This window comes from Emydura macquarii, unplaced genomic scaffold (assembly GCF_026122565.2).
Source record: "Emydura macquarii macquarii isolate MOO-44397 ecotype Brisbane River unplaced genomic scaffold, CSIRO-AGI_Emac_v2 contig_1790, whole genome shotgun sequence".
Lineage (NCBI taxonomy): Eukaryota > Metazoa > Chordata > Testudines > Chelidae > Emydura > Emydura macquarii.
In genome coordinates, this window is record NW_027131927.1 from 5,317,963 (window position 1) to 5,345,535 (window position 27,573).

The window sequence follows — 27,573 nt, forward strand, 5'->3', positions numbered from 1 at the left end:
GCCGGGCCCGGAAGAGGATGGCGGCGGCCGCGCGGTGGGCCGGCGGGGGGACGCGGCTTCTCTCCCTCCTGCTGCTCCTGGCGCTCGGGTCCGGGGCGGCCGGCGGGGCGGGGTCCGAGCCGGGGCGCTGGAGCATTAGCGCCGACAACGTGAGTCGGGGGTTCGCGACAGGGGCGGGGCCTGTCGCGACAGAGACTCCTCCCCCCGCGTGACTGGCGGCTACGTCTCGGGGGGGATCGCCGCCGCCGCTCCCCCTCAGGCGGCCGGGGTGGTCCGATTCCTCTAGGCCCCTATGGACGGGGTGGGGACTTTGATCCCTATATCTAGGGGAGTACGTGGGACGGGGCACCCGGCTCCGGGCCCCTGTGGAATGGGGAGGGGCACCCTGCTCCGGGCCCCTATAGTGGGGATCCCGTGTGGGAGCGGTACCCCTTCAGGTCCTATAGAGGGGATGCCGCCTTATTCCGCCAAAGAATGGGGCAAGGAAGGGGTTTCCAATCTGGGTCCCTATAGAGGGGGAAACCCAGTTGTCTCCGTGGATGGGGGACCATGAGAGAGGGGCAGCCCATTCTAGGCCCTTATGGAAAGGGAGGAGGCAACTCCCTGTCTGCTCCCTATAGGAGGCTCTTTCCTTAGAGGGAGAAGTTACCCTTCTTGTGTGCCCCCCATACAGGGGAACAATGGGGCCACCCTATAAATGGAGGGGGCCCGTCCCTGCTTGTTCACTGTTGGAAGAGAAGGAGGTCACCTATGAGAAAGTAAGACCAGCCAGACTGGGTCAGACCAATGGTCCGTCTAGCCTAGTGTCCAAAGACAGGTGCTTCAAAGGGAATGAGAGGACAGGGCAAGTATTGCATGATCCATCCCGTCCTCCAGTCCCAGCTTCTGGCAGTCAGAGAGGCTAGGGACACGCAACTGCGTTCCTGGCCATCTTGGCTAATGATCAATGATGAACCCATCCTCCTTATCTAATTCCTTTTTGAACTCAGTTATACTTTTGACCTTCACAGCTTCCCTGGCAATGAGTTCCACAGGTTGACTGTGTGTTGTGTGAAGAAATACTTCCTTTTGTTTGTTTCCAACCTGCTGCCTATTCATTTCGTTGTGTGACCCCTGATCCTTGTGTTGTGTGAAGTGTTACCAGATTTGTGTGTCACCTTGGGGGGCGCCCTTTTAGTAGGGATACGTTCCTGGGGGAGGGGAGGATTTTCTGTAATTCTATCAATGTTCTTCGTGTGTCACTTGTGAGTCCACATGGAGCTCTGCTTCTCCCTTCTGCAAGACCTCTGCCAATGGAGCTACCCTGCAGGACCTAGGACCTATGTTTCCCAGGGCTGGATTCCTCCAGCCTCAGAATCAGATGCACACACACAGACTAACAGAGCATATCTGAGTGGACTGGGTCGATCAGCACTCCCAAGATGACCCCTTATATGTCCCTGGACTCAGCAGGCTAGATCGAACAACACTTTCAAGCTGTCACCCGCATGTGCCACAGGCACTGCACTGGAATAGAGTACGTCTGAGCAGGCTGGGTCAAACAGCATGTCCAGGCTGACACCCTCATATGCCCCGGACTCAGCAGGCTGTGTCGAGCAGCACTTTCAATCTGCCACCCTCACATGCCACAGGTTCAGCACATTCCTATTCCCACTTTCACGTTACAATTGTTCTTGGTAGAAACCTCCTTGATGGGCAAACCCCACAGGGATCTGGCTTAGGTAAGAGGAGCGTTGCTGCAGAACAAAATAGGGAAGCCGAGAACACGCAAGAGTAAATAGAGTCTGGTAACCAGCTTGATTATAAAACTTATTTTATTGCCAGGTATATAAAACTTATGATACTAGTACTAATAGCCATACAAGGAGAGACAAACAAACCAGTTACAATATTGCACGGTTTCAACTGGGGAAATCTAGTTCAAATTTGATTACAAAAGGCAGGTTTAGAAAGCTATACCTGGAGCGGGGGAGTGGGGGGAAGGGGGGAGGAGTGGGGTCTCACCACTCAACGCAGCTTGAACCGGTCGAAGGTTCCCGGGAGACAGGCTGTTCAGCTTAGGGTCCAGAGTGCTTGAGACAGGCAGAGCCCCCAACACGATCAGTCAGGAAACGGTGAAGTCCCAGTGGAGCTGATGCAGCATTTGGATCCAGGCATCAGAACAGAATTTGAACTTGGGTAGGGGTTTTTGTAGGGAAGAAACAATGGTTCAAGGGAGAACACTAGGTTTTATGGGTAAACAATGACTCAAGGGAGTATACCAGTATTGTTTTGTTTAGGGTGGATAATAACAATAGGAACTGATCATTCCTGGCTATGGCCAGTGTTCTTTCGAGGGAGCGCACACTGCATTTGGAGGTATTTGTAGGTAAGTAAAGGATTCATTAGTAGAATTGGTCTGATAACTGCTGAGCTGGGAGTGTGCAGATGTGGATCCATTAACATCAGTAGCAGAGATCCCCCATCATGCTCCCCTGCTTCTCTGGTCCCAGAATTCAGTGCGGTCCCTGCCTTGGAATCTCTGTTCTCCATTGTGTGTCCTAAAGGAGATGCCGCCTTGTCCCATCTTTGATGCAAATGAGGCTAGGGGAGTTGCCTTAATCCTGTCACCCTTGTCCAGAGGGGTTTAGGTGTGTCTCCCACTGCCTTTTCATTGTTTTTTGTAAGCCTTTCTTCTGATCAGTTCAGGTTCAAGCAGAGACTGGGGGGCGGGGAGTCCTTCTTGAGTCAGACAGGCTGGGTACTGCGCTCTGGTTCCCCAAGAACACAGACCTGCAGGTAATAGAAGGGGCGAATAACTCTTCCTTATTCACTTTCTCCACACCAGTCATGATTTATCGACCTCTATCTTAGTCATCTCTTTTCAAAGCTGAACAGTCCCAATTTTTTTAATCTTTCCTCGTATGGAAGCTGTTCCATACCCCTAATTATTTTTGTTGCCCTTTTTTGCACCTTTTCCAATTTTAATATCTTTTTTGAGATGGGATGACCAGAGCAGCATGCAGCTTTCAAAGTGTGGGCATGCCATGGATTTGTAAAGAGGCATTATGATATTTTCCATCTTATTAACTTTCCCTTTCCTGATGGTTCCTAACATTGTTAGCTTTTTTGACTGCTATTGCACATTGCACAGATTTTTTCAGAGAACTAGCCACAATGACTCCAAGGTCTCTTTCTTGAGTGAGGTCTCTTTCTTTTAGACCCATCATTTTATATGTATCGTTGGGATGATGTTTTCCAATGTGCATTATTTTGCATTAACAACATTGAATTTCATCTGCCATTTTGTTGCCCAGTTACCCAGTTTTCTGAGATCCTTTTTGTAACTCTTTGCAGTCAGTGTTGACTTAACTATCTTGAGTAGTTTTGTATCATCTGCAAATTTTTCCCCTCACTGTTTACCCCTTTTCCCAAATCATTTATGAATATGTTGAACAGCACTGGTCCCAGTACAGACCCCTGGGGGATACCACTCTACCTCTCTCTCCATTCTGAAAACTGACAGTTTATTCCTGCTCTTTGTTTCCTATATTTTAACCAGTTACTGATACAGGGGAGGACCTTCCCTCTTATCCCGTGACTGCCTACTCTGCCTAAGAGCCTTTGGTGAGAGACATTGTCAAAGGCTTTCTGAAAATCCAAATACAATATATCCACTGTATCACCCTTGTTCATGTGCTTGTTGACCCACGCAAAGAATTCTAATAGATTGGTGAGGCATGATTTCCCTTTACAAAAGCTCTTCCCTAATGTTGCATGTTCATCTGTATATCTGATAATTCTGTTCTTTATTCTAGTTTCAACCAATTTGCCTGGTACTGAAGTTAGGCTCAACGACCTATAATTGCCAGAATCACCTCGGGAGCCTTTTTTGAAAATCAACGTGACATTAATTCCTCTCTAGTCACCTCATGCAGAGGCTGATTTAAGTAATAGGTTATGTTCCACAGTTAGTATTTTTGCAGTTTCATAGTTGAGTTCCTTCAAAACTCTTGGGTGGATACCATCTGGTCCTGGTGACTTATTCCTATTTAATTTATCATTTTGTTCCAAAACCACCCCTGCTGATGCCTCAATCTGGGAAAGTTCCTCAGATTTGTCACCTAGAAAGAATGGTTCAGGTGTGGGAATCTCCCTCACATTCTCTGCAGTGAAGACCAATGCACAGAATTCATTTAGGTTTTCTGTAACAGCTTTGTCTTCCTTGAGTGCTCCTTTAGCATCTCAACCGTCCAGTGGCCACACTGTTGTGTGACAGGCTTCCTGCTTCTGATATACTTACAAAAACTTACAGCAAGATTTTTTTTTTATCTTTTGCAAGTTGCTCTTCAAATTCATTTTTGGCCTGCCTAATTATACCTTCCTTGCCAGAAATAATGTTCCTCTTCCTGGCTTTTTTTTTTAATTTGGGGTGTAAATATAGTTTGAGCCTCTTTAGGGGTGTTTTTAAATAGTTTCCGTGCAGTTTGCAGGTGTTTCACTCTTGTGACTGTTCCTTTTAATTTCTGTGTAACTAACTTTTCTCATTTTTGTGTATATCCCCTTTCTGAAGTTAAATGATACTTTAACTGGGTTTCTTTGGTCTCCCCCACCCCAAGGATGTTAAATTTAACTACATTATAGACACTATTAGTGGTCACTATTACTATGCAGCTCTTGGACCAGATCCTGTGGTCCACTTAGGACTGAATCAAGAATGGCCTCTTCCCTTGTGAGTTCTAGGACTGGCTGCTCCAAGAAGCAGTCGTTAATGGTGTCTAGAAATTTTATCTTTGCGTCCTGCCCTATAGTGATGTACCTATTCAGTATGGGGATAATTGAAATCCCCTGTTACTAGGTTTTCAGTTTTTGCAGTCTCTCTTATTTCCTGGAGCATTTCACAGTCACTGTCACCATCCTGGTCAGGTGGTCGGTAGGATATTCCTACTGCTGTACTCTTATTATTCAAGCATAGAATTTCTATCCACAGAGACACTATGGAGGAATCTATTTATACTATTTATATAAAATCCATATTCTATAGGGGAGGGAAGGTGTCCTATAGAGGAGGTGTTCACCCACAATGTATTCTCCCCCCCCTCCCCCCCCGCCTTAGTGAGGAGTCAGTAATGTTGATGCTGTGCTAAGGCTTCTGATGTTGGCAATGGTGGGAAATTTCCTTAGTGTGGCCTTGGTCCTTGGATTGGAGCGTGTGTACTGAGAGTTTGTGAGTGTGTAAGCAGTCTGCTTTGCAAATCCCTCCCTGGTATGCTGCAGCTTAGTGTCTTGAGACGTCACAATTCCACTGGTTGTCCTAGGTTGCCGTGAAGTCTCCCACGTCAGGTGAGAGTTATTATTGAGCAAGAGTCCCTGGCCTGAAGAACATTCAATCTAAATAGACAAGAGAGGGGGAGAGGGTGGATTTTGGTCCCTAAATTGCCATTTGAGATCTGAGGCCCAGAGAATGACTTCTGTAAGTAAACATACGGCAGAATTGGGAATTGAACACAGACCTCCTGGACTCAGTCTAATACCCCAATCCATCTGGGTTCCTGCTATAAAATACACACAGGAAACAATCTTTCCTTCTTTGTATAACATAAAGAATCCCAGTTTTTTTTCCCTTTTGTCTCCTTTAAGACCCTGAGAGCTGGGAAATCTGGGTTGTATTCCTGACCCTGCTATTGACAAGTTGCTCTCCACCTTAATTTCCCCATCTGTAAAATGGGGAAAGGGATGAAAAAAGATTTTCCTTCCAATGTTGGTTGTGATGCTTAAATCACTGACACCTGTAAGTGGCTTTGAATTCCTTGGATGGAAAAGGGTAGGAAATAACTGAGTTAATATCCTTCATTCAAAATATTCCTCACATCTATCTCTCTGGAGTGACCTGACTGAAATGGCAAATTCGCCAGCTATTTCCTCTGTAGAGCTGCTGAATGTCCCTTACAAAGAGGGCCGTGGATTTGTGTTGACGGGTGAACATCAATATTGTTCTGAATAATCGAAGAACTGAATAAAATCTACCTCAGTCAATATTTACCTTGAGAACTTAATGTTCATCTGGGCATGAGATCAATACTTGCTTGTTGCCCTACGATCAGTAAGTTAATTAATAAGATCTCCTGAGTGGATCAGTGCACAGCCAAAAACCCTAAAAGTCTGGTACTGTTTCTAGGTACCAGGGACAGTGGGGTTTCGGGATTCAGTATAATGATACGATCAATGGGGACGTCTCTCTACACACAACAGCGTCATCTGCGCTTCTCCTGTTATGATGGGAACTTCAGAAATAAAGACTTAGATGAGGCAATGTGTGTGCAGTGGTTAGAGCAGGGTGCCCATGTCCTGTTCCCAGCCCTGGATGGGCGGGTGCTTTGGGGGTTGGCCATCAGGACTCCTGGGGATCTAGTCCTACGGGGGAATAGACCCTATTTAGAATAGCGGGGCTGAGAGCTGGAGCATCTCGGTTCTAGTCCTATAGTGGGGGTGGGACTGGGAACTAGCTATTAGAGCAGGGAGGCTGGGAGTTGGGTCCACCTGAGGTCTATTCACAAAGCAGGGTGGGTGTTGAGCACTCAGCGACAGGACTCCTGGGTCCCCTTCCTAGTTCTGTGTCCGAGAGAGCTCGTAGTTGCTCAAGCAGAGGCATTGGGAGTCAGGACTCCTGGGTTCTCATTGTGATTCTTCCCCTGTGTCTTGGTGTAACACATAGTCTTGTTTGCCTGTCTGTGGATTTGAGCACATCTGCCGCGGAGGTGGGTTGAGGCTCAATTTTCATTCATAAAGTACTTTGAGGTCTTCTGATGACCGTAGCTGAGCATGCTCATGCTTGTCATAACCACATTCCCGCTGTTAAAAACTGTGAGCCTGGTGCTGGTTTGACAGCCCTGATCAACTTCCCTACAAGGGAAACTTCTGCCAGCCCTGCCCTGGAGAGGCCCTCTGTGGGGAGTGAGCCAGGAATTTGGCCTGTGTGGTCATTTGTTCTCCCACCAATAGTACCTAGAGCGTGGCAGGTTTTATTGCTTCTGTTGGCTGAGCTCATTGCATGCACCAAGGGTTCCTTGTTTCCCTTCATCACCCCTGGGGCATCCCTAGGTGCCATCCTCCCACCATCTCTCTATTTTACGGACTCCCCCATGCCCACCCGTCTCCTGTCGCCCCCATGACAGTGTCCTGCGTTCTCCTTCCCCATGTCAGAGGTTCTGTGTACAACCTCAAACAGTCTAATCCCATTTATTTTTACTCACTAGCAGCAGGCTGGATTTGAACTCATGACCTCAGTCCTTGAATCCTCCTGTCTCCCCTCTGCTCAGGGGCTGCTATTACTCTTGCCTTTTATTAGAGGCTCCAGCCAAGACCCCTGTAGTGCTACGTGCTGTACAAACCGCTAGTAAGAGAGTTTAATCTAAATAGACAAGACAGAGGATGGGAAGGGAAACAGATGCAGAAGTGCTGGGAATGGGATCGAGGTCTCTTGAGTACCTGGCCAGTGCTCTAACCACTTCCCTTTCTTGTTGGCTTTTCTGATGACAAGCCAGGGGAATACAACTGCTGCTTCTTAACCCTTCTGCCCTTCCCCAGAAGCAGCTGTGCAAAGCTTTGCACTCCAGGCTATTTCCAAAGCAGTTTGCCCAGAGTGGCTCATTTACAATGAATCACTAATGGACATTTCCAGAATCACTTGCATCAGTTTATTTAGGGGAGGAAAAAAAAAAACCTTCCCCATCTGTTTTCTTAAATTTCTTTCTTCACACAACACACAGTCAACCTGTGGAACTCCTTGCCGGAGGATGTTGTGAAGGCCAAGACTGTAACAGGATTCAAAAAAGAACTAGATAAATTCATGGATGATAGGTCCATCAATGGCTATTAGCCGGATGAGCAGGGATGCAAAACCATGCTCTGAAGTGTCCCTAGTAGGGCCTCTGTTTGCCAGAAGCTGGGAATGGACGACAGGGGCTGGATCATGCAATGATTGCCTGTTCTGTTCATTCCCTCTGATGCAGCTGGTATTGGCCACTGTTTGAAGACAGGATACTGGGCTAGATGGACCATTGGTCTGAGCCAGTCTGGCCGTTCTTATGTTCTTACTTTGTGACTGAAACAATCTTTCCCCCTCCTGCCTTTTCAGAACCGCACCAAGAAGCTGTTTGTGTTCTCCAAGACTATGTTCAATGGATCCTTGATCACTCTCCAGGGTGAGTCACTTTAATGGGGCATCTCTAAACAGTATGATACATTCGGGCCAAAATGTGGAGACCTGGATGGCTAAAGCTGGGCTCCTAAAGCCATATTGGGACTGGATTTTCAAATTCCAAACAGTGTTTGTAAGATGTTTTGGCCATTTTCTAAACATTTTTCCAATGTTTTGCACAAACCTTCATCTAAATTGATATAGTTTCTTGAAAACCATTGGTATTTTTCAATGGGAAACTATTTCGAAGAAGATCTTCCAACCAACTGTGATAAGTGTGTACCTAAGTCTTTTCACATTCAGCCCTTAATTAGGAGCCTAAATAGTTTTAGGCACCCAGGTTTGAAAGCTTAGATCACAGCTTTCCTGAAAGGGAAATACTGAATCTAGAGAACTAGAGATGTCCAATAAGTGGAAGGAACTGTGCTTTATGTAACTCATTGAGTTGGGGCAGCTAAAAATACCACAGTATTTAAAAACACCCTTCAGATCATATCAAAAGACTGGTTTTTTAATATGTTATTTAAGCAGTTACTATGTAAGCGAAAGAAATATATTACATTTAAAACAAACCTAATGTTAAGTGAAGATCAGCACTGGCAGTTACATGTTTCTTAGTGATGTGCTCAAACTATATATATAATCCTGTTCAAAGGATCTAGTGAAAGTATTCCAAAGCATCACAAAACGCATCTTTTTTTTTTTTACTTAAAAACACAACAAAAAACCAATCTCGATTGCAAAAGAATATGAAACATAGGCCCTGAGTTAGCAAGATGCCTATGTAACTGCTTAGCTTTGAGCATGGAAACCGTCCGATTGAAGCTGGTGAGACAAAGGGGTGCAAAATTTGCATATCGGGTCCTCCCAACATCACGAGATTGACTGGCAAGTCATGAGATTTCAAAAAAATAATTAACAAAATCACACCTCACATTTTTATTTTCTAGTGTTAGACCCTTGGTGGGGTGGCGGGTCACGTTTTCCAACTTGTCTTGAGTCTTACTTAGTCACGTGAATCCAGTAGCTGAGGCTTTAAGCACCAGATAGCAGAGTTGGCAACCCTTATGCTACAGACCTTCACGTTAAGCATGTGCTCAAGTACTTCACTGAATCGGGGCTGTAACAGCGACATGGGGGTTTATGTTCTCGATAAACCAAATGCAGCTTTGTTTTGCTTCGTACGTGTTCGTTGGAGAGGAAGCGGGAGAAACCCAAAGGAAAACTGACCAATCTGGCTTGGCCATTGAAACTGAGCAAAGGGCCTGCGCCTGCAGTCCCTGGACCTGCGGTTGTGTATGTGGGCAGTCCCAAAGACACCGTGTGGCTGAGTGCGTAGAGCTCTGGACTTAGACTTGGGAGGTCTGGCCTGGCTCAGCCACTGGCACTGGGTGACCAGATCAAGTCCTGTCCCTTCTGTGCCTCAGTTCCCCTCCCCCCACCCCACCGCCCTTTGCGAAATAATTTGAGATCTACTGATGGGGAGAGCTGGGTATTATTTATTATCCTCCCCCATGGTGCTTGTCTGGATGTTCAGTGTTCCCCAGTGCCTAGACCCCACTGCTGTGGGATCCTAAAAACCCTTCCAAGTTTAGCATCCATCCAATCCTGTCCAGTCCCCCGCTCCCTGCCCCAGTCAGACCATCACATGCTCTGGCAGTGGGGGAAGTTTTGTCTCCATCCTTCTCCTGCCAATGTTGCTGGTGTCCCAGCTTTTCCTGCTGAGGATGCAAGCAGCCTGCGTGCCCCTTGTCGGTTGTGATTCGCTTGCCAGAATCTCGGGTGCCCATTGGCTGGGCGCTGACGGTGCCTCTGCTTTGCAGTGCTGCCCAACATATGCTTCCCAGGGGTGACCCTGAATGTGACCTGGTACCTGCGGAGCTCCCGGTGTCATAACGAAGTCTACATAGACGTAAGCTCCTCCCTGTCCCTTGTGGTCTGGGCCCTGGTTGTGGGGAGGGGCTGGGAGCAGGAGAGGCCTGGGAAAGGTGATAAGTGGGGACAACTGGATGGGGGAGGGATTCTGAGCAGGTTGGTTGTAGGGAGAGCTCTGACATAGAGAGCCCCAGAGGGAGCGTGGTCTAGTGGTTAGAGCAGGGGGGCTGAGAGTCAGAATGCTGGGCTTCTATTCCCAGCTCTAGGAGGGGACCGGGAGTCTTAGGGGTGAGTGCGTAGGACTGTGGGTCAGGATTCCTGGCTTCTATTCCCAGCTGTACCACTGACTCCCTATAAACCTGGGCAAGTTCTTTTCCCTCTCTGTGCCTCAGTTTCTCCCTCTGTGAAATGAGGATGATGCTCACCTTGCTAGGGGACAGTGGGAGCTGGTGTTGTGAGGCATCACTAAGTAAATCGCTTTGGAGCCGTTGGATGGATGATGCCCTGGTACAAAATGTTGTTAAAATCCTTTAGCGTCCGAGAGGAGGGTAGGGATGTGGTACTGGCGTCAGCTCTGAAGCATTTTAGGACTTGTCTCCACGGGGGAAATTCACGATTGCCCATCTGGGAAAGTTAAACCAGATTAAGGCCCTGTGTGGACACTCATTTGGAATAAGTGGCCTTAATTCAGTTGTGCTGAATTGACTTCCAAAGCAAATTCAGCTCAACCGAATTAAGGCCGCTTTTAATTCCAAATGAGTGTTTACATTGAGTTAATCTGGTTTAACTAACCTGGTTTAAATTCACATCGTTTAGTTAATTCACAGTAATGTTCCCTAGTGTCCCCATGTAGACTAAGCCTTGGGGGGACAGAATTGGGGAATGGGGGGGAGAGTGTTGGTCTCTTTCCTCCCCATCTGCTGGGGATATGACCCCTCATTGACATACAATGGCATGGCTATCCCTGGGGTGGGGGGTGATCAGGAAGGAGTCTGCCCCCCACTTCAGATGTTGGCAGGAGCATACTGAGCAGATGATGGGCTGTTGGGATCAGCCCTGGGATCGGTCCTAGTCTCTCCCTGCTCCCCGCCCCTGCAGGAGAAGAAAGCAGAGACATACTTGACAGATTACAGGACCGAGTTGGAGCCGAAGAGCTTCGGCCAGTACATCCTGCACTCGTATAAACCCTTCTACTGCAGTAAAGTGCCAGTCCCCCTCGAGGTGAGTTTCCTCTGTGGTAGGGGGCTAGGAAACCTAGGAAGGGGGGGGGACTAGCACATTGGAAGGGGCTGGGGGAGGGCTAGGCAGAGAATGGAGCTCAGACTGATACATTTCAACAGAGCTCAGTGGGGGGGGGGTCTTATGGCCAGGGGATTCTAGGGAGCCAGGTGGGGGGGTCTTGGAGCCTCTGGGGGTGTCCTGGTGGGGGCCAGTGCAGGGGCGGCCTGTGGCCCAGGGAGTTCTAATGCGGCTGCTAGAAAGAGGAGGGGGCCATGGTAGCCAGGGGCTCTTTGGCACTGGGAGGGAGGCTGGGGAAGTGGTCCCTCTTGTCTGTGGGGTTCCCCGGGGCACCACCTTGCTTTGCACCAGCTGCTCTTGGTGACTCTTCTCTCCCTCCTCCTTTAGCTGAATGTGGAGGCTTTTGAGCATCCCACCCGGCTGGATCACATCCCGGACGTGCAGGTGGGTAACCCCGGGTGTATGGCTCCCCTTTCCCCCCGCAGCCCTGGCTTCAGGCCAGTCACTGAGGCCAGCTGCGGGAGAGGTGCTTCCACTGGGGGGACACGGGCGCTGTCTGGGCCTCCTGCGTGGTGTTGCCTGGTCCTCTGATGTGGGGTGTGTAGGGGATGTCCCCTCCTTCCCTGGCCCTTGGGGTAAGAGCTCTGATCACTCCCCTCTCCTGGCTTGAACCTTTGCTCTGATCTAGGGGCTTGCTGCGCCCTCCTGACTTTGGGTTTGAGCAGTAGGTAACGCCCTGAGCGTGGCCATGTTGTCCGTAATTCGCTCTGTCCTGCAGCTGCGCCGCTGGGATCCTGACAGGTCTCGCAAGCCAAACAAAGCCAGCCCAGGCTGGGGAGCCCAGGTGCTTCAGGAACTGGTGTTTGATTCCTTATTGGGTGGTGACCCCAGAGCAGCCCTCGGGGGTGGTGTGCTGCAGGAAGCAGGATGCGTGACTTGGTGGGGGCGCTCTCCCTTCACAGGCAGTGCTCGCGCTTGGGGGTGCTTTGGTTGGGGGAGCTCAGTAGATGACCCTCTCCCTTCTGAATCAGGGCTGACCCCATGCCCCAGCACAGCACGGTGTCCCTGGGACAATCGTTCCGGTAAGAGACCTTGGCCCCTTGTGCTGATTGTAAATCCAGTCACATTCTCCCCAAGACTCAGTTTGCTAGCTCTGGTACCTGTTACTGGGAATTCCCTTTTGCCCCCCTATGCTTTCCCCACTGGGATTTCAACTGGGCGATTCTTCCTTCCTCGCTGTCTTGAATGCATGAGCTGATGTTCTTTCTGGTTTGCAACGGAATAATATTTTGTTGCTCGTGTTACAAGCAGGACGTGATGTAGGGAGAAAAATCCCTTTGTCCGCTACCTATAATTGTATAATATATACACCAGCCATTCGGTCTGTGTATTTTATTTGCAAGAAGCTGCTTTGAAACAAAGCCTGAACAGTGGCGAGAAGTATGGTTCTGATTTTACTCTCTTAAATGCATCCAGTCAAGTAAAAAGTCAGCAGGGGTTTGTACTTAGAACCAGTTGGAAAATTTCCATCCAAACAATTCTCTATTGGAAAATGCCATTTTGATTAAATTGGAATTTTTTTTTTTGCAGAATCGTATCAGATTCAACAATTCATATCAGGAGGAAAAAATTAGGGTATTGACATTTTCTAGATTTTTCGGTTTCAAAACAAAAGATTAAAACTTTTTAGTTTAGAAAAGTACTTTATTGTATGTATAAAAGGGTTTTAGTCTAAACATTTTGAGTTTATTGAAACAAAATGTTTTGATTGACCCAAAATATTTTTTTTCCAGAATTTTGTTTTTAAAAAAAAATGCCAAATTTTGGCTTTTCGTCCCGATTTGGGATGAATTATTTTTCACGGGACAGACCATCTGTGTTCCAACCAGTGCTCTCTGTGTCTTTTCTTTTTTTTTTTATGAGGGATGAAAGGGCTTGAAGCATATCTTTGAATTAAATAATAATTGTGTGTGTGTTTACCCTAAAAATAGTAGTTACGCCTTAGCTATGCTGGATGTCTCCTTGGAAGACCCAGAGATTTGGACTGAGAACTCTCCTGGCATCTTTAACAAAGAGTTGCTTTCCCAGTTGTTCACTCTGTGTTTGAGTTTAAATGTGTGACCAGCAACAACATTTGAAACGATCTGAATAAACCCATTTTCTTTCTCAGTCAAGTGTTGCAAACCCCTGTCGATCTCCAGTTGTCCAGTCTCTCCCACGAGAAAAACTGGGTTAGAGAAGACCTGGATTTCTAATATAGAAGAAATTTCTGCGGCAGAATAAAAGCACTTTTGGTAGCCTTTATCCATCAGAAAGATGCCGTGAAAGGAGTGCAATGCGCCCCCCCCCCATTTTTTTTTTTATCCATGGAATCTTCTAAAATCCTCCTCCCCTGCCAGAAACACACTCTTGCCTCTCAATTTCTGCGCTCTCTGCAGCAGCAGACCAGGGTCCAGCGGCGCCAGACTGTGGATGCGCAACCTGAGAATGCTGCCAAAGATGGCACGGGGAAGCAGAAGTCATCTGCTGTTGATTTGGCCAGTGCGCCTGGCAAGAGTCCAGAAGGGGCAGGGAAGCCGAACAAGACCCAGAGAGAGAAACTGGGCCCGGGAAAGCCAGATGGAGCCAACAAAGCAAAGGTTGGTGATCACGACAGATGACTTGTTTGCTGTCATGGTTAGGGTTGCTTTCAAGGAGCTGCTTATGTTTGTAGGATTGGATGCATCCAGGGTCAGATAGCCCTCTGATCCCAGCGCTCTTCTGTGCCCCTGCCCTGCAGCCTGGCAAATGCTGCCCTTCTTCAGTATGCTATGCTGCTGCCACCTGGGTAGCATCAGCACTGCTAGTCCTCGGCCAATCCAAAGTTATATGTACAATCTCCGGTCTCCCCCCACCCAGCCCCCCACTCCCTAGGTTTTGTCTCAAACATAGAAATCAACAGTTAGAGAGTAATCCACAGCTTGCGTTTTCTCCCCAGGCTGCAACTAGGGCTCCTCCCTCAGTGCTGCTCAACCCACACCCTAGGTCCTCCTTCCCCCTCTTGCTGTTGCTGGGTGGGTTAACGAGTGCCCCATCTTAGGGAGTGAGAACCCCTGATTGCTTCTGCTGCTCTGCCCCCTCCCCCCTCTGGTGTTGGGGTCGGATGAGGGTGGAAGGATTGCCACGTGGGGCAGAGTGCCTCCTGTGGGTAACCGAGCTGGTCTGTTCTCAGCAGTACGCCATTGCCGAGACCTGGGAGGATGGGCCCTATATGTTCATCCTGAAGATTGAGGAGCAGAACAAGGACCCGAAAGTTGTCCCGAACTTGGAGCTCACAAGTAAGTGCAGCCCAAGCCAGTTTGCTGCAGCATCCCCACTCCGCTTCCGCTGCCTGGGTTCGAATCATGGGGAGCAGGAGTCAGACTTGGTAGCCCTTGAACGGGACAGCTGTGGCAGCGGGAGAGATGGGGGGGGAGGGGTGACTGTCCAAGGGGGAACTGTCCTGGGGAACAAAGCTGGGAGGGGGAGCTGCCCCAGGGAGAGTGGGTGTGGGGGGAGGGTGTGACTGTCCCAGGGACAGTGTGGGGGACCACGAAGGGAAAGGGAAGGGGTGACTTTCCTTGGGACTATGGTGGGGGAGGGTGGCTGTCCGAGGTGAGCAGGGAGGGGGAGCTGCCCCAGGGCGAATAGAGTTGGGCATGGGTAGGAGGGGTGACTGTCTAGGGTCTGTGGGGGCCAGGGGGAAGAGACATGGGGAAAGGGTGTGTGGGAGGGTGGATGGTGTGTGGGGCAGTCTTGGGAAGTGTGGGGGAGAGCTGTCCCAGAGATGGGGGGGAGGAAATGGGGTGGCTGTCCCAAGGGATTTGGTGTTTCAGTGGGAGGCTGTCCCAGGCAGAGCAGCGGGCTGCCCACTGAGCAGGGAGAGGGGTTAGGGGGAATGGGACGGATCCCTGTGGAAGGAGGGGGGCAGAAAATGGGGGGGCAGCTGGTCAAGAGAGAGTAGAAGGAGGTGCACCCAGAGCGGGAGACGAGGGACAGAGGGATGGTGAATGGGGCAGGAGAACAGGTGTTGGGGTGGGGGCGGGCAGGCTCCTTGCCTCTAGCTGCTTCCCAGTGCCCAGCCACGTGTCTCCCTCCCCAGTTGACGTCCGGATGAAGCACCCTCTCTACCAGTACGTCTCGGCCTCCGAGTGGCCTCTCATGGTGGTGAGTGAGCAGGAGCGACTCCTGGCCCGGGGCCAAGGCACAGGGGTGGACACGGTTCGGGGAGCACAGCCGGGGAGTCTCCACAGTTGGGCTACCAGACCCCGAGCGCTGGGGACCCTCTTGGGTTCGGGGTGCAACATGGGAACATTAAGGGGAGATCACAGCCACTCTGGCTGGTCCTCCTGCAGGAGCTTTCCTGGGGCATCTCTTAGCCTCAGGCCAAGGGCTGCTGCGGTGTCTCGCCCCTGGCCATTTCATGGCCTCCTGGTGGGCCTTGCTGTGCATTGTGGGTAACCACCCGACTCTCCCCGACTGAGGACCTTCCCCTGCAGCTGTAGCACCACCTGCTGGGATCCTGGCTGGTCTTGCAAGCTAAGCAGGGTTTCACCAGGTTGGTCCCAGGATGGGAGACGGCGGGGAGGGTCCCAGTGCTGGGTAGCCAGGAGTGCCCTCTTTGGGTCACTTCTGAGCCCAGCATGGTGCTGGGTGCTGCAGAGCGGGGTGGGGTGCTCAGGAGGGGGCTCTCTCCTGTCAGACTCTGTACCAACCCCTATGCCCCATTATGGCACATGGGGGCGCTGTCCTGCAAGGTGGGGGCATTCTCCCATTGCGGGCTCCAGTGCAGCACTAGGGGGCGCTGTCCCCTCAGCATCCAGGCTGATCTCAAGGCTGCAGGGCCGCGTTGGGGGGGGCCCAATAGGGCAGCCGGGAGCAGGGTGGGGGGACTCAGCTCGGGGCATTCTTCACCCATGAGGCCCGGAGCTCTGTGACCAGGCCCGTCCCGGGGCCGCTCAGCTCCGCCCTGCTCCCACCCCGCAGTTCTACATGGTGATGTGCGTGGTCTACGTGTTCTATGGGGTGTTGTGGCTGGTGCTGCTGGCCTGCTACTGGCGGGACATCCTGCGCATCCAGTTCTGGATCGGGGCGGTCATCCTGCTGGGCATGCTGGAGAAGGCCGTCTTCTACGCCGAGTTCCAGAGCATCCAGAGCCAGGGGGTGTCGGGTGAGTCCCCCTGGCCTTGGGCGATCAGCCTGGTCCAGGCTCAGCAGCGTGCACCCTCGGTACGGGGGAGGGGTGACGCAGTAAGGGGCGGAGCATGGGGTTCAGTAGGGGGCACTCGCCCCTCACATTCAGCCCTGGCTCCAGTGCCCCAACGTGGCACCAGGGGGGCGCTGTGCTGCAGGGTGGGTGGGGAGCTCCGGAGGGGGCGCTCGCCCCCCACAGTCAGGCGTAACATGCACCAGCCTGGTTTCAGGGGCGCAGGGTGGGGGGTTCAGTAGGGGACGCCCTCCCTTGTCAGTGCTGACCCCAGGCCTTTGGGCTGCCCCCCGGTTTGCGTGGAGACCACCAGGAGAACCCTGCCGCTGTATAGTCGTTACACTGCACTTTATTTGGTGCTGCCTTGTCCCACTGGGCGTCAATTGCTGGGAAACTCTGCTCCTCTTTAGCTGCTGCTCTTGATCTCCCCTCCTCATATCTCCTCTCTTCTCCCCTCTGCATTCCTTCCCTGCAGAGGCTCCCAGTTCACGCCTCCCCAGGTCCCCTTTCCTGGCCCCCTCCAGCACTCCGCAGTGTAATAAATAGCTAATGATGACACTGAAGAGTCGTCATCAGGCCGTAGCACTGCTCCTGCACTGAGGGGGCCAGGGCTGGTTTTTCCCTCTGACGCTGTTGCCAGATGCCACGAGATCAGTTGCGCTCGGTTCCCGTTTGGAAGCTTCCTTGGCTTCTTGTAACAGAAGCTGAGACGCGGCGCAATCCGCGAGGGTCGTGCCAGCCGTGCGTACAGTCTGTGTGCTGGACCCAAGCTGGGCCCCAGACCTACCCCAGCTCCTCGCAAGGAACAAGCCCCAGTCACCAGCAGGGGGTGGCATGGGACCAGTGTAAGAGAGAACGGGTCTGAAATGGCAGCTGGCTCTGGCTTCCGATCCTGTATCGGATGATCCCCTTTCTTCCCAGTTTGCAGTAGCTAAATTGGTAGGCGGGAAGGTGCGGCTGTGCCAGGCGGGGCTAGACGGGTGGGGGTCTATGCCTGGCAGGGAGGGGTGGGGGAGATGGTTTGTGCCTGGGATGCTGCGCCCCGACCTCCCCGTTCCCCGCCCCGTGGTGATGCTTCATCTCTTTTCTCTCCCGTTCCAGTCCAAGGGGCCGTGATCTTCGCCGAAGTTCTGTGCGCCGTGAAGCGCATGTTGGCTCGAGTGCTGGTCATCATTGCCAGCCTGGGGTACGGCATCGTCAAGTGAGTACTTGAGGCTGGGGGGGCCCAGGGAGATGGGGTGAGGGGCGGTACCGGTGGAAGAGACATAGGAATGGTCTGTGGTGGATCACCCCATGTATCCTGGGTAATGCTGCTTAAATTCCTTCCTGACCCCCACCAATGACCAGCTTAGGCCCTGAAACCTGAGAGCACATCACATCTAACTTGACTGCTAGTGTTTGATAGAAGGGGGTGATCTCTGGCTGGTTGGGGCCGGGGGGTGCGTCTGTGCCCCTTCTTGTCCCCCTGCAATGACCAGCCCATGCCATGAAGCCTAAGAACTCCTCTTCCCCTCCCGGACCCGCAGAAAGAGTAGCGGGTAACGGATTGGTTTGTGGGGCATGCCATGGGAGGGCTGTGTCGGAGAGAAGCGGAAGTGGCTCCATGCGTTACCGTCAGGGGCTGCGGTCGGCACAGACTCTGACCAAGGCCTGCCCCTTGCCCCCAAGGGGCTGATGGTTGGCGATGGGTCAGACTACGTGTGGGGAGGAATGGGTGACTGTTCCAGGCGTTGGGGGGCTGTGTGAGGCTGCAGGGGGGACATCTCAAGGAAGAGGCCGGCCTCTCCTGTCTCCCCCGCCCCACCCGCCCCGTGTGTGGCCCTGACCCTGCTCTCTGTGCTTCTCCACAGGCCGCGGCTGGGCGCCCTGCTGAACCGGGTGGTGGGCGTGGGGCTGATGTACCTGCTCTTCTCCATCATTGAGGGCGTCCTGCGGGTGAAATCGGTAAGTGAGAACTGGGCGGGGCGCACCAGCCACGGGCAGCCTGGAGTCCCGGGCCCAGGGACAGCGAGGGGGGTGCTTAGTTGGAGCCATCGGCTGCCTCGCACAGGGTGGGGGATGGTGCATCTGAACACGGCTATGGTGGCAGCTGATTCTTGGGGTGCCAGGAGCCGGGGGGCTGTAGCAAAGGGGCAGGGGGCATCCTTGGGGCACTACCCTGCTGGGGACAGCGAGTTGCCCACCGGCTCTCTTCGCTGGGCAGGCGTCTCTCCCGGCAGCCCCGCAGGTCCGGCTCCCAGCGGGGTTCACCCCCGCGCTGGGGGCGTCAAGCAAGGAAGCGTGTGGGCAGAGGCTGGCTGGTGGGATTGCAGCCGGGGGGTGGGCGGGGGCAAGGCTAAAATGGGAATTGTCTGGGGAGGGGGCAGGGCTTAGCTGGGGGATTCTGGGGGAAGGGGGTTGGCTGGCTCTGCTCCATGGTCCCTCAGCGTCTGGCTCTTCCGTCCCCCCGCCAGGAGCAGGGCAGCACGGCCACCCTGGTGTGTGAGATGGTGCTGGCCTTTGTCGATTCCTGCATCGTCTGGTGGATATCCTTTACCCTCCACCCCTGGGGCCTTCCTCCGGCCCCACCCCGCAGCAGGCCGCTTGGGGGCGGGGGGCAGCCTGGGGACAGGGGTGACCTCAGTCTGAGCTAATGGGCGCAGTCGCTGGGTGCCTGGAGGGGGGCTAGCCCTCTGGCCTTGCTGGGGTCCGGCCTGGGGGGAATTACCCTGGGGCTCCCTGGCTGGCCTTGGAGCTGGGAGAATCCCCCCCCCAGCCCGTTCTGTACAGGGGGATCCCTGGTTTATCCCAAACTTACCGCACCCAGCTCACCCCCTTGCAAATAAGCCACCGTCTGCCCTAAGAACATGGGTTGGACTGTAGCTGTCTGTGCTGTGCCCCCCCCTGCACCCCTTCCTTAGCCTTGTCTCCTCTCTGTCCCCCGCCCCCTTGATCACCTTTCTCTCTGCTTCTCTTATTCCCCTCCCAGGCTCAGGATGACTTGGTGCTGCTGGCTGCCATCCCTTTGGCTATGCTTGACTCTGCCCTCTGCTGGTGGATATCCTGTGCGTCCGTTGATCTGTCTGAGCACGTCTCCCCTCCCCTCCCCTCGCGTTCTCCGGCCTACTAAGGTCCTCCTCTTTCTGGAGCCCTAACTCCGCCGATGTCCGTGTCCCACTGCTTGTTCCAGCGTGAGATTAAGGAGTGGTCAGAGCGGTGGGGGGCAGGGCTTGGGGGCAGGATTCCTGGGTTTTATCCCCGGCTCTGGGGGGGTGGGCGGGAATGGGGTCTAGCGGTTGGAGCAGGAGGGGGCTGAAAGGCCGGACTCCTGGGTTCTATCCCCAGCTGCATGGTGGGGGGAAGTGGTCAGAACTCCTGGGTTGTATTCGTAGGGTTTGCTGTGTAATATTGGGGGCAACACCTTTCCCACCTGTGCCTCAGTTTCCCTGTCTCTAAAATGGGTTTAATAACCCTACCCCCTTCAGAGCTCTTGGAGTGGAATGGGCTGTAGGAGGCAGAGGCTGCTTTTTAACAACTTCCTGACCCACCGGGGGGAATGTGTGTTGTGTGCTTGATACAGTTAATTCTTTCACCCTGCTTGTGCACTGTGATGTGTCCACCTACCCGACCCCCAGGAGCCTTTGTGCCAGTCCCCACAGGTAGCGGGTGTTACGTTTGTTGTATTGGGAGGGGCCCAGTTCAGACACAATGGCGGGGGGGGGGGGGGCACGTGAGCTGTAGCAAGTTCAAGGAGGCGCAGCTGTGCTTTCCTAGAAGCCCCTCCCCCCCATCCTTCCTGGGGTACCCCGTTTTTTCCCCTTAACGGGCAGCACATCCTCATCAGCCTGGTGCAGACCATGAAACTGTTAAAGCTGCGACGCAACATGGTGAAACTTTCCCTGTACCGCCACTTCACCAACACCCTCATCTTCGCTGTCATCGGTGAGTTGGGGGAAGAGGGATGCCTTGAGAGCTGTGTCCCATCTGCCAGGGGACCAGGACCCCACCGGGCGGAGCTTTGAGGTTCCCGGGATCCCTTCCCCGGCTCTTGGCTGGCTGTGCCCCCAGGCAGGGTGTGCCCGGGTGGGGATGATTGGCGCTTGTGCCTTCCCCGGGCGTGAGGGCTGGGACCCAGTGGGCCCAAGAGGTTGAGGTAGCTCATGCCACTTCCCAGTGGCCTTTTAGGGTCTTTGGCTGACCCCCTGGTGCCCATGGGGAATTGGGGTGCCCTGGGGAGGGGCTTCTGCCCCCAGTGTTGGTGGGCAATGGGGGGGGATGTGCCCGGGGTGGCTCTGGCCCACCCCCGTCTGTGGGGAATGTACCCAAGTGGGCTCTGCCCCTACCCCCAGCTGCCATCAGAAATGATGGTAAAGCTGAACTGGGGTCTGGGGGACCCGCATGACAGCCGTCGCCCTGGTAACAGCCTGTCTTCTCCCCAGCATCCATCGTCTTCATCATCTGGACCACCAAGACCTTCCGGGTCGTCAAGTGCCAGTCGGTGAGTAGCTAGGCGCTGCCGGCCCGCTCTGATCCAAGGGACCCCCACCCTCCGGCATGGCTTGTGGGTGCCACAGGCAGCCGGGCCAGTAGCCAGGACAGCATTGTAGCCTGGTGAGTGAAAGTGCTGCCTGGGGAGGTTGGGTCCTTTGGGGAGGAGATTGTGCCTGGAGCCAGGCCTGGGCTGGCTGGGGAGCTCATGGGGGCTGCTGATCCATGCTGCCGAGTCTAACCACCCTGCCCTGTCAGCTGGTTGGCTGCAACCTTTTGTGGTGCTACCAGCCGGAGATTGTGGGAGCTACTCTTGGGACGCTGAGTCCGACATTGGGGCTGGGATTCAGGACTCCTGGTTCTGCCCTTTGCTCTGGGAAGGAAATGGGGTCTAGTAGTTTGAGATGGGGGGAGACTTCTGGGTTCTATTCCCTGTTCTGCCACTGATTCACTGGCTGCCCTTGGGCAAGTCACTCCCGCTCTGTACCTCAGTTTCCCCCTTGTGCCATAGCTCTCCCACCTCCGATTGGGGACTGTTTGGCTGAACGTCGGGGCACCGTGAGATCCTGTGGGACAACCTGGGGAGGAGAGGGCTGCTCCATGTCTGTCCTGTCCCCCAGCTCACTCCCTTTCCCGCTGCTCCCTCGCCCCTTCCCAGGACTGGCGGGAGCTGTGGATCGACGACGCCTTCTGGAGGTTCCTCTTCTCCATCATCCTGCTGGTGATCATGTTCCTGTGGAGGCCCTCAGCCAACAACCAAAGGTGCCTAGTGTTAGAGATAAGGAACAGGGGGCCCAGAGGCAAATTTGGGTCGACGGCTGCCCTTTATTTACCCGCTCGTTCCTCCTCGACGCCGCGAGTGAGCAACGAGGGGGTTACTTTATAATCCTTTTATCCATAACGGTGTAAATGTATACATTTCCAGCAACTCCCCATAGACCCTTATTTGGTTACATTAACACCAATACAATGACTATTAACAGCTCTAGGATAATACAATTCTACCCGCCCCTGTTGTTTACAGAATTACCTCACAGAGCGCAGGCGCATTACCTTGAAAACTAACATTCTTTAAAATATGCAAGGGAGGGAAAGAAGATCATGCCTCTTCCCACCAAAGGCCTTGCGCAGGAGGGGAGATAGTTATTTTGTTAGCCGCATCCCCTGCACAGATGGCCAGGAAGGGAGGAAAAGAGGAGAGATAACACGACTCTAACTAGAATTTATACCTGTTACCAGAAGCAAGGTTTGCCCGTGCCTTGACCCGTTCCCTGTAGCTTAGGCCTGACCATTTGTCCAGCTTTAAGTCTTTACTCTCCTACACCTGGACCTCCAGGCTACACTCTGCCAGGCACTTGGGACAGGGGTGCTTTGAAGTACCCACCCCAGGTGTCACCTGTAACTCCAGCGGAGATCACCTGGGTGGAGAGGGCAGCGAAAGCGTCTAGGCTGGGGCTGGGCTGAGAGCTGTGCTCGGCTCTTTCAGGGATGGATGTCCTCATCGGATCCAGCCTCAGCTAGAAAGGATGGGATGTGGCAGCAGGGAGGGAGCTGTTTGTGGGGTGCTTGTCGCCAGGGAAGAGTGAGAGGGGTGGCAGCTGTGATGGGAGGGGTCAGTTGTTGGGGGGAGGGGTTTCAAGGTGGTGACTGTGATGGAGGAGTCGAGGGAAGATCTGTTCCCTATTGAGCCTGTTGCTAACCCCTGTGTCCCACCATGGCACTAAGAGAGCCCTTATATGGCCCCCCAACACACACACCTAGATTTACATTCAGAAGGGACCATTGCGATCATCCAGTCTAACCTGTATGCTCCACCCAGCCGTTCCTGCATCCACTCCAGGTCTGGTGGCTAAGCTAGAACCCTGTCTCTGAAAAAGACACCCAGTCACGGGCTGCATCCCCCACCTTCTTCCATGGGGTGATGCCCCTTGAAAAAAACCAAATCCCTGCAACTGGTATGGCCTCCCACTGAGCCCGAGGGGGAGCGAACGCCGCTAACGTACTGAACACCGCAAATACACAAAGCAGTGAAAAAAACATTTCCCTCTCGGATAACTGAAATGTGCCGATCTGCAAAGTACAACAGATGCTCCTTGAGAACCTGTTAGTGTTTGTTTTCAAGCTGTTTACTTCTGTCCTGGCATGTGATGTTGGCAGTTTGTGTTTTAATGGTTATCAAAATTTAACTTTTTGAATCTCAGCATCTGTCATTAAATAATTCTGTCCCCGTCCCTCACATAATTTCCCACAACTGTGAAAATTTAAATAGAGGAAAAGTGGGGGGGGGGGGGGGGGAAGATGCTTTAAAATACATTGCTGTCTGTCGAAATCACAAAAATATAAAAATCAAATTCTACCCAGCCTAGGTATTCAGGAGGCTAGACTAGGTGATCGCAGTGGTCCCTGCTGGTCACGGGTCTGTGCATTTATGAACCACCACGCTCTCTCTGCAGATACGCATTTGTGCCACTGGTGGATGAAGGGAGCGAGGAAGAGGACGAAGAAGAGGAGCATATGGTGAACGAGGCCTTTGGTAATTCTGGTCTAACAGGATTCTTCCCCCAGATCCTGGACTCCAGGGTCTATTGATCAGGGCAGGTTAGGAAGAAGCCGGCCTGAATTCAAGTCAGTTCCTTTGCTCCTCAGCTCGCTCTCTGCTGTCTCAGTGCCCTGGCATGTGTCTGGCATACACGTCCCCCTCTGTTCAGTAGAGTGATGCTAGGCAGGTGGCCTTTCTCTGGTGTGCCTGTCCCTTTAAATTCTCTAGGGCTGGGAAAGTCAGTGCAAATGGGGGGGGAGGGGTCTAAAAATACTCCTTGCTCTAGCGACTGACCAAGTGCGCATCCAACTCAGTCGTTCTCACCATGCCCTGCAGCTGTAGCCAATAATGGGATCCACCCCGTAATGCACCTGATCAATTCAGCCCTGCTTCATGTGGGGTGTGAAAGAGAGGGTGAATGAAGACCTTCCTGACCCCTGCTCCCTGAAGGATGAGCTTGATTTCCCCTGGGTTTAGCAGAGCTCTAAATTATCACAACCATGAAATGATCCAGCCACAGTGTTGGACTGCTGGCACTGCTATCCACATAGCTTCTACCCTGTGTATATATGTGCATAGGGGAATGTATAGGGGTCAAGGTTATTTTTGCCCTGTATAGAAAGAAAAGGCTGTTGGACAGTAATCCAGCTATGTAAACGTGAGGTAGTATAATATACAGTGCTGTGTATGATGGTCAGAGGGGTGGTGGCAGGACTGGGAGTTAGGACTCCTGGTGCTCATTGGGGAGTGGGGTTTAATGGTTGGAACAAGGGAGGCTGGGAGTCAGGGCTACTGGGTTGTTTTCCTGGAGCTGGTTGGGGAGGGGGTCTGGTGGTTGGAACAAGGGAAGATGGCTCTGCCACTGATTTGCTGTGTGATCGTGGGCAAGTCACGTCCCTAGCTGTGACGTAGGGGTAACACCTTACTTGGGAGGGGTTGTGAGGGTAAGTGGCATGTCAAGATCCCTGGGGTCGAAGACACAAGAGTGTGGTGCAGCGGTGGAGTTAGATCAGAGCCCTGTTCGACGGGCAATGGTGGCTTCTAACCAAAACCTCTGTTGCTAGTGGCTCCTTCGTACCCTGCCTGCCAGGGAGGAGAGGAATCACACACAGCAGCAGCTGTGGCTCTGAAATGACTCTGCCGGGCCACTTGAGTGTGAATGAAATGAGAGCGCGCTGGGCAATTGCATCAGGGGGTGGGTGGGTGGGTGTTGGATCCTAGTTGCTCCCTCATTGACCCACTGGTTTCGGGGGGCTGTCTGTTTTTCAGAAGGGATGAAGATGAGGGGTGCGAAAAGTGAAGCCAATGGGATCCTCAAAGGCAGCAGAGTGGTAAGAAATGGGGAAGAGGGGCTGTTGATCTGGCTAGTGGATCCCCAAAGGGACCCAGCACACTTCCAGCATTGGCTTGTGGGGCTCTGAATCGCCCGGGCCCCGAATCAGAGCCCTTTTGGTCCCCAATAGCCCAGACTGAGGATCTTGTGGCTGCAGAGGGGTGAGTCATGGTGAACAACTTCACCAGGATCAGTGCCTCCTTTGAAGATTGAACACTTCTGGCCGGGCTCCTCTTGGATCTGTGAAGCTAAGCAAGGTCGGACCCCGTTAATATGCAGATGGGAGACCCAAAAGACTGGAAGCATTGTCCTTGGTGACACTCAGTAGGGGGCACTCTCCCCTCTGATTCAGTCTAACCCCAATACCCCAGTGTGGCGCTAGGGGGTGCTGTGCTGTGCTGCGCTGCAGGGAGTAGAGTTGGGGGCTGAGTAGGGGACGCTCTCTCCTCTCAGTCAGTTCCCAGGCCCGGTGTGGAGAGGGAGGCGGAATTTGTCGTGCTGCTGCCAGGAGGTGTGATGCAGAGGGTCCAGGCTGCAGTTGCTATTGGAAATGACTTAAGATTTTCTCTTCCTCTCCTAAACGCTTGCACTGTGGGCTGTTAAACAGCCACGGCGCCCTCCCCAGAGGTGGGTGCATGACTCCCCGGTTATAGCCCACCGACTGCTTTGGAATGGAAGGCCCCATGGCCAGGGACTTAGCGCGACACCATTCTAATGCACAAGAGATTGCTTCTCATATTGCAAACCTTGGGCTGATGCGCCCAGTCTGGCGGATGCTACTCCAGACTCCAGCACTGACTGGCTGTTCTCCTCCCCTCCCCCCTTCTTCTCTGCAGGATGAAGATTTGAAATGGGTGGAGGAAAACATCCCGTCGTCTATGGCTGACGTGTAGGTTGAGCGCCATCCCTGAGCTCGCCTTGTCCTCTGGGCTGTCGGCCGAGGCAATCTAAGACCTTATCGCGCGTCCCTCAGGAGCTGCCCCGTGAAAGAGGCAGCCTGGGGTGACGCTGTGTCGAGGAGGACGGTCTGTTCGTAGTCAGGGCCTTTGCTCGCCATCCTGTTATAGCCACACTGGGCGGCTGGCCTGTTGGATCTCCTGCTGAGCAGGTTGTGAGCTGGGCCAGCACCTGGGTGGGAGACTGGCAAGGGAAATGCCCAGAGTATTAGCTCACCTTTGCGGCTGTACTGACCCCAGTGTGGCACTAGGGGGCGCTGAGGTGTGAATACCTGGTTGAGAAATTACCCCCCAAACCCTCTCCCATGCCATGCCCATGCCATGGGATTTGGGATATTTCGCTCCAGCGTCCTGGCTGAATTTCCTCTCGGACCATGTCCAGATTCCCTTGCCCCCCCCCAAGGGGATGAGATTCTTGTCACACCCTCCCTTGGGACCCTCCTGGGCCCTGTGTCTGAGCTTTTTTAAACGGCTGTGGCTGATTCCTCTGTCCATCATCCTGGGCATTAACCTTTCCTTCCTCTCTTCCCTTTTGCAGCGTGCTTCCCCCTTTGCTGGATTCCGACGAGGTAACCCTGGTTTTGCAATTTACAGCCCCAAAGTTTCTCCTCTGCACCCGAAGGTGGCATCACGGTGCCGTCCTGGGCTGGTATCTTGCTAGTCTAGGAGGGTTGGGGTTTGGATGAGAGAGAGACCTCCAAAGAGCAGCCATGTCTACAGGGAGCAAGGCAGTGCGTATCCTCCCCTCGCAGCCAGTGCAGCACTAGGGGGCGCTGTGCTGCTGGGAGCGTGGCTCAGTAGGGGGCGCTCTGTCCTGGCAGTCAGTGCTGACCCCAGTGCAGCACTAGGGGGCGCTGTGCTGCTGGGAGCGTGGCTCAGTAGGGGGCGCTCTGTCCTGGCAGTCAGTGCTGACCCCAGTGCAGCACTAGGGGGCGCTGTGCTACTGGGAGCAGGGTGGGGGGCTCAGTGGGGGGGGTATGCTCCCCACCCAGTCTGTGCTGACCACACTAGTAGGGGGCGCTCTCCCTCAAGTCCTTCCCCCTGCGTGACGTTAGGTGTGCGGTGCCGTCTCAGGGGTGCTGGGAAATGGAGGCGCTGCCCACTTACTATCACTCAGGAGTCCATCAGCCCCTGCACAAGGGCCAGTTTACCCAGCTCCCCATTGGTCTCTCTGCTCCGCCTCCGTGTCCCCTCCCCGTTTTCATCGGGTGCTGTGTTTTCCTTCGCTCCCTGCCATCGTGTAGCGTCATGCTCCGCCCCAGAGGCGGCACTGCGGGCGATCCCGGTGCAGGCCGTTCAGCACTGTCACGCCCCACCCCAGAGGTGGCCGACGCACAAAACTAAGGACGAGTGTCAGCATTGTCATTGGGTTCAGCATTTAGCTTGGAAAAGCAAGGAGTCACCCGAGGCGTGAGGGTGATTGTGTTTCTCCCCGGGGGTCCTAACGAGGGCCTTTTTCTCTGTCCGTCTCCAGGAGATAGTGACCACGAAATTCGAGATGTCCAAGATGAAGTGAGGAAGGAACGTGGACAGTCGCTCTGCGGGTTACACCCTGTTTCCCTCTGTGGCCCATTGGGAAAGGAAAGTCGCTGGTGGTTTTTCTTTTAATATATATATTTGTATATGGTTTAAAGATTATTTTATTATCTTTAAGTTTCTAATACTTGGGCTTTTAACAGCCTGGGGAGCTGTTCCCTGCCTGTGGCCACAGGAGTGGGGAGAGCGCCCCTGCCTGGTGAAGAAAACCAGGCTGCACCTTGG

The 27,573-nt window shown here is 53.2% G+C and overlaps 1 protein-coding gene across 3 annotated transcripts; it reads left to right on the forward strand.

Moving 5' to 3' along the window:
• Positions 1–15: 15 nt before the first annotated feature.
• On the forward strand, positions 16–27,439 carry LOC137158844 (transmembrane protein 87A-like). 3 transcript variants are annotated; one of them, XM_067556773.1, is made up of 20 exons: positions 16–149; positions 8,117–8,183; positions 10,003–10,091; positions 11,153–11,275; positions 11,681–11,737; positions 13,732–13,932; positions 14,505–14,610; positions 15,414–15,478; positions 16,298–16,481; positions 17,619–17,718; positions 18,368–18,461; positions 18,971–19,042; positions 20,330–20,438; positions 20,936–20,994; positions 21,643–21,746; positions 23,438–23,517; positions 24,793–24,854; positions 25,693–25,745; positions 26,351–26,381; positions 27,287–27,439. In XM_067556773.1, exons 1-20 carry the CDS (start codon positions 18–20, stop codon positions 27,326–27,328), a joined length of 1,830 nt encoding a protein of 609 aa, XP_067412874.1. In that variant the 5' UTR covers positions 16–17; the 3' UTR covers positions 27,329–27,439. The 3 variants fall into 3 exon arrangements, with proteins under 3 accessions (XP_067412874.1, XP_067412875.1, XP_067412876.1); XM_067556774.1 differs by lacking the exon at positions 18,971–19,042 and adding an exon at positions 19,486–19,554; XM_067556775.1 differs by having other exon boundaries at positions 14,508–14,610.
• Positions 27,440–27,573: the final 134 nt, after the last annotated feature.